The sequence below is a fragment of the Microcaecilia unicolor genome, chromosome 9 (assembly GCF_901765095.1).
Source record: "Microcaecilia unicolor chromosome 9, aMicUni1.1, whole genome shotgun sequence".
In the NCBI taxonomy this organism is placed as follows: domain Eukaryota; kingdom Metazoa; phylum Chordata; class Amphibia; order Gymnophiona; family Siphonopidae; genus Microcaecilia; species Microcaecilia unicolor.
In genome coordinates, this window is record NC_044039.1 from 123,051,913 (window position 1) to 123,065,900 (window position 13,988).

Genomic DNA, 13,988 nt, shown 5'->3' on the forward strand with positions numbered 1-13,988 from the left:
ATCTCAGGACAGCCTTTAGTTGTTCGCTTCATGAGAGGTTTGCTTTTGTCAAAGCCCCCTGTCAAACCTCCTACAGTGTCATGGGATCTCAATGTCGTTCTCACCCAGCTGATGAAACCTCCTTTTGAGCCACTGAATTCCTGCCATCTGAAGTACTTGACCTGGAAGGTCATTTTCTTGGTGGCAGTTACTTCAGCTCATAGTCAGTGAGCTTCAGGCCCCTGGTAGCCCAGGCCCCTTACACCAAATTTCATCATAACAGAGTAGTCCTCCGCACTCACCCTAAGTTCTTGCTAAAGGTCATGTCGGAGTTCCATCTGAACCAGTCGATTGTCTTGCCAACATTCTTCCCCCGTCCTCATTCCTGCCCTGCTGAACGTCAGCTGCACACATTGGACTGCAAAAGAGCATTGGCCTTCTATCTGGAGCGGACACAGCCCAATAGACAGTCCGCCCAATTGTTTGTTTCTTTTGATCCCAACAGGAGGGGAGTGGCTGTGGGGAAACGCACCATATCCAATTGGCTAGCAGATTGCATTTCCTTCACTTACGCCCAGGCTGGGCTGGCTCTTGAGGGTCTTGTCACGGCTCATAATGTTAGAGCCATGGCAGCGTCGGTAGCCCACTTGAAGTCAGCCACTATTGAAGAGATTTGCAAAGCTGCGACGTGGTCTTCTGTCCACACATTCACATCTCATTACTGTCTGCAGCAGGATACCCGACGCGACAGTCGGTTCGGGCAGTCAGTGCTTCAGAATCTGTTCGGGGTTTAGAATCCAACTCCACCCCCCTAGGCCCATGTTTATTCTGTTCCAGGCTGCACTCTCAGTTAGTTGGATAAATTGTTAGGTCAATCTCAGTTATGTCCTCGCCGTTGCGAGGCCCAATTGACCATGGTTGTTGTTTTGAGTGAGCCTGGGGGCTAGGGTTACCCCATCAGTGAGAACAAGCAGCCTGCTTGTCCTCGGAGAAAACGAATGCTACATACCAGTAGAAGGTATTCTCCGAGGACAGCAGGCTGATTGTTCTCACAAACCCGCCCGCCTCCCCTTTGGAGTTGTGTCTTCCCTTGTCTTTGTCTTGCTACATATGAGACTGACGAACACGAGCCGGTTCGGGCGGGAAGACGGCCGCGCATGCGCAGTGCGCATGGGCGCGCGAGGACTAGCAAAGGCCTTTGCTAGTGAAGTTTCCGATTGGAGGGGCTGCCGTGGACGTCACCCATTAGTGAGAACAATCAGCCTGCTGTCCTCGGGGAATACCTTCTACAGGCATGTAGCATTCGCTTAAGGTAGTGTCAGATTTCCCTCTTAACCAATTTTTCTGCCAACATTCTCTCTAAAGCTTAAGTCCATCATAATGAAAGTGCACTGCACACTATGTACTGCAGGAGAGCCTTGGCCCTCTATTGGAGCAGAATAAAGCCCATAGACTGCTCACCCAGCTTTTTGTTTCTTTTGACCTCAACAGGATGGGGGCTGCCATTGGTAAGCATACACTATCCAATTAACTAGTGGACTGCATTTTCTTCACTTATGTTCAGGCTGGGTTGACTCGGGAGAGTCATGGCTCACAATGTCAGAGCCCTGGCTGCATTGGTACCCCACCTGAGAACAGCCTTCATAGAAAAGATTTGCAGAATGTGGCAATCAGTCCACGCATTCATATCTCAGTACTGTCTAGAACAAGACTCCCGAATTGATAGCTGGTTTGATCACAGTCCTTCAGAATTTATTTGGGGTCTAGAATCCAACACTCCCCCCCCACACCTAGGGCCTTTTGTTTCTGTTTCAGGCTGTCAAAAATGGGTTTGTTTCTAGTTATTCATTAGGCCTTGTTTGTTGCAAGCCATTTCTCTTTATTTCAGACAGCGTGATAGCTAGGGATTCCCAGCAGCATAGTGTCTTAATTCTGTTTGTCCTCAGAAAAGCGAAGTTACTCACCTGTTGCAGATGTTCTCTAAGGACAGCAGGATGAATATCCAAACTGACCCACTCACCTGTCCTTGTAGTTGAATTCTCTGAGCTATAATATTAGAGTGGCTTGATCCCGCATGACGACGGTGGGTAGGAAGGTGTTCACATGCATGGTGTGCTGCTGTTAAAACCATCTAGAAGATGCTGGAGAGTGGTTCCCATACAGGTCTTTGTTGGATGACATCACTCATCTGCTGTCCTCAGATAACACCTGCTACAGGTGAGTAACTTTGCTTTCTCAAGGTTCCAAGTTTTCTAATAGAAATTAAGATTGACTATTTGTGGCTGTGCAACAAGAAAGGTTTCTTACTACTTTAGATTTAATGGAAGTTTAGTTGCACATCTCCATAAGGAAGTCTCCTCAACACAATCTTTGGACTGCATTTCTAGTTTTATGCTCTACCTTTTGGACTGGCCGTGGTACCACACATGTTTACAAAGGTGATGGTGGTAGTGGCAGCTGCCTCACACACACAAAAAAAAAATTTGTCCGCCCTTATTTAGACAACTCATTAATAAGAGCAAAGTCTTCCAAGAAAGCAAGTGGTGGACTTCATACAAGAGTTGGGATTAGTTGTCCTTTTCTCCTAGAGCAACCTTATCCCATCCCAAAGGTTGGAATATTTGAGGACAAAATTTGACTCACCAAGGCAAAAGGTTTGTTCCCACAGTGAGAAGGGAAAGGCTACAATCTCAGATCAGAAACATTCTCACTCTTCGCTAACCAACAGTTTGGCATTCCCTTCAAGTGTTGGGATTGATGCCTACAACCTTAGAGTTGCTGTGGACTAGGATGCACATGATATTTATTTAATACTGTCTACGGTCCCCAAAGCTATCAAAGCAGTGTACATTCAGGAACAATAGGTACTTTTTTTTTGTCCCTGGAGAGCTCACAATCTAAGTTTGTACTTGAGCCAATGGTAGTACAGAGCTCTCTTCTCTCTTGATGGTCTCCACAGAATCAAATATATTAGCTTGTACTGCCACTAGCACTGGAGGTCAGAGAGATTCTCAGCTGGTGGCTATGCAGTAAAAATCTGTCCATAGGAAAGAGTATGGAAATCCCAATTGGATCCTTTAACGAAAGATGAAAATCTCAAAGGTTGGGAGATGCATTCTCTTGACATGGGCACAAGATCAATGTCCTCAGTGGAAGCTCAGTGTTGAGTCAGCTATCTGGAAGCATGGGTAATCCACTGAGCTTTCCTGGTGTTTTTTTTTGTCTTCTACTTTAAAGCGATAAGGCTTCTTTCTGACAATGCGAGGCAGTAGCCTGTCAATAAGTTAAGGACAAACAAGAAGTCTGCAAGTGACTCTGGAAGACCTCTTGGCGGCACTTTTGGCCAGGACCCAAAATATCCAGGTGGATTACCTGAGCAAGAATTCCGTGGATCCAGGAAAATAGAGTCTAGAGGAGGATATATTCTTGAAAGTAGTACACCGTTGAGGTTGTCTGATCATAGACTTGATGGCAACAGTCCAGAATGCAAAGGAATAGATAACTTATTTCAACCATGGCTGTGGTTGGGATTTCTGCATGTATTTCTTCTATGGCTGCTCATAGGCAGAGTTATTCAAAGGATAGTGAATCATTGGGGTCTGGTAGTGTTGATTTGCTCCAGATTGGCCAAGAAGATCCTGGTACGGGGACTTGATGCATCTGAAAGTAGATAATCCTCGTTCTGTCTTGAGCAGGCAGCGTCTGTTGGTTCAAGGCTTGAGCAGTAGGCTTAACAGCTTGGCTCTTGAGAGGGCAAAGTTTAAAAAAAAAGGCTATTCGAGTAAGATCTTAGCTACCTTGTTATGCTCTACAAAAAAGTCTACATCCTTAGCGTTGTAAGAGTTTGGATGATTTTTTAGAATTGCTGTCAAGATAAGTGATTTTTGTCCTCTTCGTTCTTACGTTCTAGATATTTTGGATTTCTTGCAAGATTGTGTGGATAAGGGGCTGGTGTTCACCTCACTGAAGGTACAACTAACTACTCTGTCCTGTGTTAGAGGTTTGGTGAAAGGAAAGAATTTGACTTTGCATCCAGTCATGATATGTTTTTTTTTTTCCTGCAGATTGCACTCTCAATCTGCAATGTTGTCCATTGATTCCCTCTGGGATTTAAACTTGATTTTTTTCTACCTTGGTTCAGCCTCCTTTTGAACCCCTGGATTCAGCAACCTTAAAAGATATCACCCTTAAGACAATTTTTATTGTAGCTATTTATTTGCTATGTGAACTTTAGAATTTCAGGCCTTGTCTTGTACGGAAACTTGGGCTTTCTTAAAGTAAATGTTGTGCTTAGTCTTGGTCCATCCTTCCTTCCCAAAGTGGTTTCATTCTTCCATCTGAATCAGGCTATCACTTTACGTGTTTTTCAGGATCTTAAAAATAGGCAGCAAAAGTAACAATCGCTTGATGGATTAAAGAAGCTTTAGCTTCTGTGTATATTCTCCATGTTCATCTGGTTCCAGAAGTTTTGAAAGCTCATGCTTCAGGGGATCAAAAGATAGATCACTCCTTAATTCCTCCACATGAAATTTGCAAAGCAGCAACTTGGAAATCTATGTATTATTTTGTTCGTCCCTAAGCTCTGTGATGTAGCCCTTGGGGGTCAAAGTGTTAGCTACAGAGATTTCACTGTCCCACTCTGAGTAAGTACTGTTTTAATACAACCCAACAGGGGCGGCATGAGCATTAGGCCATCTGAAGTGGGGGCCTCAGGCAGCACTCTTCTGGGAGCGGCATCTCCCCTTTCCTTCTTCCACCCCATGCCCCAAGTTTACCTTCTTTTTACATTTTTTAAAAGGCAGCGGCGGTAGTGATTCTCATACACTACCCTGCTGCTGGCACCTGCCTCTTCTCTTTACTGTGGCTCGCCTATCTGATGTAACTTCCTGTTTCCTCAGAGGTGACCACAATAGAGAAGAGGCCAGTGCTGGCGGCAGTGCAGCTTATGGGAAATGCTGCCGCCGCTGCCAGCTTTTGTAATATGGAGAAAGAAGGTAAACTCAGGGAATGGGGTGAAGGAAGGAAGGGAGACGATGCCTGAACTTAGCCTTCTCGGGGGGGGGGGGGGGGCGGCATCTCAGCCCTCCCTCACAACATCTTGCCTTGGGCCATCCCTGCAACCCCATCATATGGACTGCTCTGCTGGGATGATAAGGAATGGCAACTTCTTACCTGAAAACTGTCTTTTATTGACTCCCTCCAGACCAGTTCAGAATCCACTGTGGTTCTTAGCATCAATTTTTCTACCTTCTGAAGTGTAAAGATTTTGATTCTGGCTAGTTCATTATCACAAGACCTTTAGTCTGGAGGGCTTTATCCTTCATTAGTGTTTGTCTTTTGAGTGGTTCATTAGTTCCTGGGGGGGGGGGGGGTTCCTCTTAATTGCCTTTGCTCTTCTGTTTTGTTATAAGTACTGATTGGCCCAGAGTTTGTACAGGGTTCTTAAGTGATGACATCACAGCTCAGTAATTCTGTTCCCACCTGCTGGCAGGATAGTACAAACCTCAAGCATCTAGTACAGGGTTTGTAACCCAGTCCTCGGGAAAGATCCAACATCAGATTTTCAAGATAACCACAATGCATATAGATATGAAAGAATGCAAATTTATCTCGTGCATATTCATTGTTCTCAACAAACGGGCTTGTTCAAATTACTGTGAATCATCAAATACTTTACTAACATTCACTATTTTTTGCTGATAAACCTTAATGTTTCATAGTCCACCCCCTCTACAATTGTAAAAAACTAACACCTTTATTAAATATATATGAATTGTGCTCAGTACACCACCATCATTCCAAACCTGGAACAAGGTAGTAATTGGATGAAAATCATAGCACCTTCAGCAATTGCTATAATCTTATAAAAATAGACTATAACGAACTTTCTTATATTAATAATTGTTGAAATGTCAGATAAGATGAAATGTCAATAATGAAAAATGCTGTCAGTGCTCACATAGATGATTTCAAAATATTCTTGTTCCAGAAAATATTCAGTGCAAATGCAATGTTCCCCTCGAGCTGGACCTAATCCCAAAAATGTAAACATCAAAACCACCTCGCATCGCTGTTCCCGAGGTGAAAAAACACAAACATTGTGCACAAAAAATTGAGATTACGCTCCAATTGATCCCACTCCTTTGAGTCTTTAAATATCTTTACTAGATGTCCTAATCTGGGAGAATTATTGAAAGATTGTAGAGCAGATTTAGTTCAGGGTGTAGTTAGGAAAGGTCATGTGCAGTGTTCACACTGCGTTTACTGCAGGTATGCAATAGTGGCAGGTAAAGTTTGGGTTTCCAGCTTGAATAAATATTTTGAGTTACGATTGCACACTGACTGCAATTCACAATGTGCAGTGTATGCCATATAATGTCCCTTCTTTATGTGGCATATAGTGTTTTTAATTAAAGTAAGGCTGCTTATATCACCTCCCAAATTAGTACTTACCAACCACCCGCAATTTAGAGAGAGATAAAAGACTATGAGGGCTAGCATATGAGAAAGGCAGTTCTTTATTATTCTGCTTATCAATTACAAATACATTTCTCAGGAGAGAATCATAACAGTAGCATAACTGGATGTTCTGTTCTCTTCTCCCCAAATATTCTTCTTACAGAATAGCTTATATACCCGTTTCAGACAATAGTTCTTTCTCCTGCAAGACTGTCTCTCCCAGGGCTTATCTGATTTCCAAAGATCTGGTTCTTTTAAGCTGTTAAAGCAACATTCTTTTGCTGTCCTTCCCAGGCCCGCTTGTCTGCCCCCTAAAGGTACCATAAATTCCAGGGACCATAAATCCCAGAGATCATGTAAGCTTCTGTTAATTTGATAATTTCCAGAGCTGTACAGACTTTATCAATCTCTAACCTTTTTAACTCTATTCCATAATGCATAACTTGTGCTCAATAATTTCTTCAATAGGGGAAACAAAGAGTGGGAATAGAGTGAGGCTCTTCAAGATGGGCCAGAGATGCTTGGCGTGAATTAAAAAGCTTTATTGGAGGGATGACTCAACAGGGTACCGTACACTGTTCCTTCCTCAGGAGTCTTATTATCTGTGTCTAAAGATATGAATCCTCTGATAATAGATTCGAAATTTAAAAGTGAGTGGTTTTCAGAAGCAGCACGACTCACCTTCACCACAAAGGTCTTTCTAAAGGATTGGGTCCACCTTGAAAGGAATATTGTATTTGCACTGAATATTTCCTTGAACAAGGCTATTTTGAAATCATCTAAGTGAGCACTGACAGCATTTTCATTATCGACATCGCATCTTATCTGATATTTCAACAATTATTAAGATAAGTAAAACTTCATTATAATCTATTTTTATAAGATTATAAGTAGAGGAGTGTGGTAGCCGTGTTAGTCCACTCTTAAGGTTATCAATAGAAATTAAACAAAATAAAACATGGAAAAGAAAATAAGATGATACCTTTTTTATTGGACATAACTTAATACATTTCTTGATTAGCTTTCGAAGGTTGCCCTTCTTCGTCAGATCGGAAATAAGCAAATGTGCTAGCTGACAGTGTATATAAGTGAAAACATTCAAGCATTACTATGACAGTCTGGCAGGGTGGGAGGATGGGGGTGGGTCGGAGGTATGCATGGGGACATCAAAGTATATCATTGATATTCTAACAGGATGGGTGTGGATAGGTGAGGGGTGGGGTGATCAACAGAGACATACAGCTTTATGGTTTATAATGGGCTAGGAACCCCAGATCCTTGTTAAGTCCTTTCTGTTGGATGTTACCATTCATACAAACTAGTAAAAAAAAACTTGGAAAAATTTGGGAAGAAGAGAAAAAGCAGGAAGTGTCATAAGGACAAGAATGACAAAAAATAAAGAAGGAAGGGACTATATAGAAATTATCAACATCCTAAACAAAAACAATTAACATTCAGTCTTTTATGATTACCTTTAGGTGAATAACCTACTTTAGCCAATTTCTTAGAGAATTAATTTGTGTATTAACTTTGAAATGACACTGTGAATCTGTTGGCAATTTGTGTGAACGTTTGTAAATTCTATTTTGTTGATTTGTATTTATAGAGTAGTGATGTAGTCCAGACTTGCACTTATGCTGCATGTACTGGAATGGCTCTATTTTAAGTACAACCTTTTTTACATTAAGTAGAAATACAATATAATAGGCTGCTACTGTTCCTTAGTTGATTAAGCTGTTGCAGAATGCCAGAAGAATGCTATCCGTTGATATGTCTTTGAGGGGATCTGTAAGAAAAGTAAGCCTGGGTACCATGTTTCAGAACACACGGTTCCTTCCTCAGGAGTCTTATTATCTGTGTCTAAAGATATGAATCCTCTGATCTGTAAGAAAAGTAAGCCTGGGAAGGGTAGATTCTTAATACAGCTGTAGGAGTTTCAGAAATAAGCAGAACATGTTGACAAGGAAGGAATCGGATCACCTTTATTTTTATGCCATAATTTAATTTCTAGAGCATAATATAATACTAACTAGTGACTGCTAATAAAAACTGTTGCAAAGTTTGGAAGAAGAAAGTTGAGGACTGAATTCTTTCTAAGCAGGGGATAAAAGGGGCTCTTGGTGCCTTCCTTGGAAAGGCCAATAGGGCAATTCTATAAATTGGCTCTTCAGTTTAGGTACCCCAATGCCATGTGCTTAATGCCAATTCTGTAACAGCATCTTGACGCCAAGATTCCATTATAGAATCCTAGTATAATGTTGGCATTGGCGTGCACTGTTATGCCATGTTCATAGCATAAGAGAGCACACAGATGCCATGTCAGGTTTAGGCACACCCTCTTATGCCATGCCAGTGACAGCTCTTGGCATGTTTAAGTGTGCCAAGTACATGTATAACTAAGAGACGCATCAGGTCCTGTCCATGTGTACACCGCCCATGCAGTTAGGCACTATGGCACTTAGACGATACCTTATAGAATAGCGCCTAATGCACATAGGTACCTAACTATCAGTGGTACATTTGATGCACCTAATTGGTGAGTACCCCTAGGTGTCAGTTTATAGACTTGCCCTGCAAGTGCCTTCTGTATGCAGGGGCAAAAGAGAGAGGTGTTCCTTTATCACATGGGAAGATAAGGTCTTATTATGGTTTTGGGCAAGTTACATGATCCCCCCCCCCCCCCCTTACACACACACGCACACCACATACACACAGCAGTTTGTCTAGATCCACTGCAGTAGTGAAAGGTATTGTTCATTCTCCCCTCCTTCTTTTTGATGCCAGAAATGTGCATTCAGACCAGCTATGTGGAAGTGAGGCACTGTATTTTGACATTTTAACTTATTGTGCACACAGATGTGTTTTGCATGAAAGCACTCTAAAAATACAAAGTGGTTATGGATGGAATTTGTAGTTTGCCTTGAAAACAAGTTAACGGAATCCTTTCTTTGCTCTTTGTGTGTTGTACTAGTACTGCATATGGCACTTTAAAATAATAATACTCTAGGAAATTGAATGGTCTCTGCCTAGAGATTTTACAGGCTCAGTTCAGTAAAGCACAGAGTTGTGAGCAGCACAGAACAAGTCTGGAAAGCAAAAATGGCTTAGGCTTCTCATTTCAGTTGTGACCTTTGAGATTAAATTCATGCATTAGAACTATAAATCCAGTTTTTCCTTCTAGGCGTTGTAAAATTTCAAACACCCCCAACACCAAGAGAGAAAGGACTAAAGCGGAACAGATCTTCACTTGAGTTTGTGCCACCTGAAAAACCACCATCTAAAACACAGTGGATCCCAGATGAAATGGAAATTGCCTGTATGGTCTGTAAAAGTGGCCTATTTACCATGGTAAGTAACGAGCATCAAGTGCAGCCTGCCTGGTATTTTCTTAATAATCATCCTTAGAACAGCAGTGGTCCCCAGATCACTCAAAACAGCAGCTTGAATCTCTACAGATGCTTTGTTTTCATCACGGTACAAAGATCCCTTTCTTTGTGGTACAAATAAAACGAAGGTCTTAATTTTATATATTTATAGAATAAAATATTGCTCTTCTATATATCTTACATTGTGTTGAGCTCTCTATTTTATACTGCATTTGTGCATTCTGTGTATCAGTGGGATAACCTGCATCATGTTCTTAAGGGGCTGCCGAGTGGTAGGTAATGGATTTTCAAAAACTAGTCTCTCCTCAATGATTGAATAGCCAGGGTACAAAAAGGGTTTTTGTGAATTAGTCTAAAGTTCTAACTAAACTGTCTACAATAGCAATACTAGTACAAGTGGGTTTTTAATTTGACCATTTTTGAGAGCTGGTGTTAGAATTAGTTATATTGCATATTAAGGGGGTAATTTTATAACAGAACACCTGTGTGAAAAGACCAAAAAGATGCCCATTTTACAAAGGCAATATATGCGTGTTTATAAAATAAGCACTCAGAACCATCCCCAATAACGTATTTACTCCTTTTAAAAAAGTAAAAATGTGTGCATGTGCCTGCGTATTTTGTAATCCTTGTGTTCATCGCAACCACGTCCAAACTGTGTCCCTGGTTGAGCGTACACACAGATCAAATAAAAGTAGACTCATTCTTTCTTTGTACCTACTTACACAGCATGCAATTTTAGAAAAGCCCTTTTCTGTGTGTAAAACAAGCATTAGTACATAAGTACATAAGTGTTGCCACACTGGGACAGACCAAAGGTCCATCAAACCCAGCATCCTGTTTCCAACAGTGGCCAATCCAGGTCACAAATACCTGGCAAGTTCCTGAAAAAGTTCAATACATTTTATGCCGCTTATCCCAGAAATAGTTCTGCTAACTCACACACTTGTATACATTGGGGCTCATTTTCGAAAGAGAAAAACATCCAAAAAGTGTCATAAAGCAGCATTTGGGTGTTTTTCTTCTCAAAACCGTCCAAATCAGTATTTTCAAAACCTATTTTGCACACGTTTATGCAGTTCATCTGCAGTGCACCCAAATTACAAGGAAGCATTCCTAAGCCACTTGGACATTTTATAGTCATAATAGAAAAAAATGAAAACATTTAGGGCTAAAACTTCCAATGTTTTGGTGTAGACCTGTTTTTAGAATGAAAGTCACAAAAAAGGTGCCTTAAATGACCAGATGACCCCTCTAACGCCCCCAGTGGTTAATAAACTCCTCCCACCCCCCCACCCCCACCCCCCAAAGATATGAATTAGAATAGTAGTGGTCGGTTCAGTGGACTGTAGAAGAGAAGACCCAGGCCCATATCTCACTCTACCTGTCACACTTGTGGTGGAAAGTGTGAGTCCTCCAAAACTGACCAAAAGCCTACTGTACCCACATATAGGTGATCCCTTCACCCATAAGGGCTATTATAGTGGTGTATAGTTGGGGATAGTGGGTTTTGGAGGGCTCAGCAGACAAGATAAGGGGGTAATGGTGAGATGTGTTCCTGGGAGCTTTTATATGAAGTCCACAGCTGTGCCCTAGGTTGCCCCATTGCTCTCCTGGGATATTGATAGAAAAGTGCTACCGTCCACCTGGCCAGGATGAACAGACAGATGTAGAAATATTGTCAAAAATTAGGTAGGCTAACAAACTGGGGAACACAATAATAATGGGTAATTTCAATTATCCCAATATTGACTGGGTACATGTAGTATCAGGGCATGCTAGGGAGGTGAAATTCCTGACAAAATCAAGGACTGCTTCATGGAGCAGCTGGTACAGAGCCAACAAAAGGAGGAAAACTTCTAGACCTAGTCCTTAGTAGAGCAGATGATCTTCTTCATGAGGTAATAGTACTGGAGCCACTTGATAACAGTAATCATAATATGATCAGATTGATATCGGTTCTGGAGTCAGTACACACAGGAAATCCAATACGTTAGCATTTAACTTTCAAAAAAAATTATAAAATGAGAAGAACATTGGAAAAAAAAACTTAGAGGAGCAGCTTTGAAGGTCAAAAGTTTACATCAGGCGTGGATGCTGTTCAAAAATACCATCCTGGAAGCCAGGCCAGTTATATTCCATGTATTAAAAAAGGAGGAACCTGAACTATAGCTATGTGACCAGGAAAAGGATCTAGGTGTTGAAATCCTCTGCTCAGTGTGTGGTGGTGCCTAAGAAAGCAAATTTAATGTTAGGCATTATTAGGAAAGTAAAGGAAAACAAAAATAAGGACGTTATAATTCCTCTGTATCACTCGATGGTGTGACCGCATCTCAAATACTGTGTGCAATTCTGGTCACCGCATCTCAAGAAAGGTATAGTGGAATTAGAAATGGTGCAGAGAAGGGCGACAGAAATGATAAATGGGATGGGATGACTTTCCTATGAGGAAAGGCTAGAGCGGCTATGGCTCTTCAGCTTGGAGAAAACACAGCTGAGGGGAAATATGGAACGGGTAGAAGTGAATTGCTTGTTTACTCTTTCCAAAAATACTAGGACTAGGGGACACACAATGAAGCTACAAAGTAGTAAATTTAATACAAATTGGAGAAAATATTTCTTCACTCAACATATAATTAAACTCTGAAATTCATTGCCAGAGAATGTGGTAAAAGCAGTTTGCTTAGTGGGGTTTAAAAAAGAAAAGTCTATAAGCTATTATTAAGATGGACTTGGGGAAAATCCACTGCTTTCCACTGTTGGAAACAGGATGCTGGGCTTGATGGACCATTGGTCCGTCCCAGTATGGCAACGCTTATGTTCTTATGTCTGTTGCCAGTCTACTAAGATTGCTGGCACCTCCTACATTCCAATGGCTTGATTTTGTGCATTTTGCACTTGGATGGTTTTTTTTTCAAAAATAGACCAAAAAGATAAATGCACAGAGCACAAAACCATCTAGTAAGTGGCCATTTTCAAAACAAAAAGATATTTTGCTGTTTCAAAAATATTTATATTTCCTATTCAGATTCTGGATGTTTTAAGCAAAACGTCAAAAGTCGTACTTAGATGTCGTATTGAAAATGGCCCTCATTTGACACTTTCACAGTTTTAACTTTTTTTAAATGGTTGAGAAAGTTCTCGCAACTTAGGGCAGGAAGCTGTGGTGCTGACTGGTGTTGGGGAACGTTAAAAATACAACGTAAAGCTAATTTTGGAGAGAAATTTCTCTCTCATGATAGTACACAGCCAAAGTGTGTATACTGGTAAGAGTTGTTAAAACACTTTAGACAAACAGTAAGGAAAATCCCAATTACAGTAAAAACTTCGAGCCCTAAAACTAGGGTCACACAATTGCTGCTCTTGTTATGAATGATAACATGGTACTTATAAGATGCCTGTATTAGCAGTAAACCTGATGGTAATTCTGATGGTTCATCCAAGATGAATATTTTCATTTCCATTTTCATTCTATGTTCCTTTTGATCTTCAAGAAGGGACGATGTATATAGTTATATTCATATACATTTTTAAATGACTATGCACATGCTGCATCATTATAATTTTGTGTTAAACTTTTTCCTTCTCTGTATCTTAAGTTTAACAGGCGCCATCATTGCAGGCGATGTGGCAGGCTGGTGTGTAGTTCCTGCTCCACTAAGAGAATGGTGGTGGATGGTTGTAGGGAAAACCCAGCTCGTGTCTGTGACCAGTGCCACAACTACTGTGACAAGAAGTAAGTGGCATTGTATTTAAGTGTCTTCAACCTTGTTCATCTATGTGAAGCATAGAGCTCTCCAGATGGCTGCAGACAAATCTGTTTTTCATGCAACCTAAAATTAATGTTCAGATTTGATTTCTGATGTTAAATTCCCCAAATCATGAACTCACCATGAAGCCCCATTTCTTTCCTGACTACTGCTAAAGTGAATTAATTTTTTGTTCTAGGTAAAAATGTCTGGGAAGTACAGGATGTTTAATGAAGTCTTACCTTGTAGCACTCATTCCATCATAGCCTAAAGCAGGCCTCAACAAATTTTGTTAGGATCTAGGAGCTTGCTTAATATAATGTTAATAATAAGAATATGCAATTTCTTGAATTTACAGGATTGCTCAAATGTGGGTTAGGTAGGAGATGGGAAAGTAAACTGTGGTGATAGTGAA

At 41.0% G+C, this 13,988-nt stretch overlaps 1 protein-coding gene across 2 annotated transcripts in view; it reads left to right on the plus strand.

Annotated features, from left to right (window-relative positions):
* Window positions 1-13,988, plus strand: part of ZFYVE26 (zinc finger FYVE-type containing 26) — a 273,412-nt gene that overhangs the window by 151,596 nt on the left and 107,828 nt on the right. For both annotated transcript variants that reach the window (XM_030215525.1, XM_030215526.1), the window contains 2 exons: window positions 9,620-9,786; window positions 13,424-13,560. In XM_030215525.1, coding sequence (XP_030071385.1) covers window positions 9,620-9,786; window positions 13,424-13,560 — 304 coding nt within the window. The remainder of the gene's footprint in view (window positions 1-9,619; window positions 9,787-13,423; window positions 13,561-13,988) is intronic.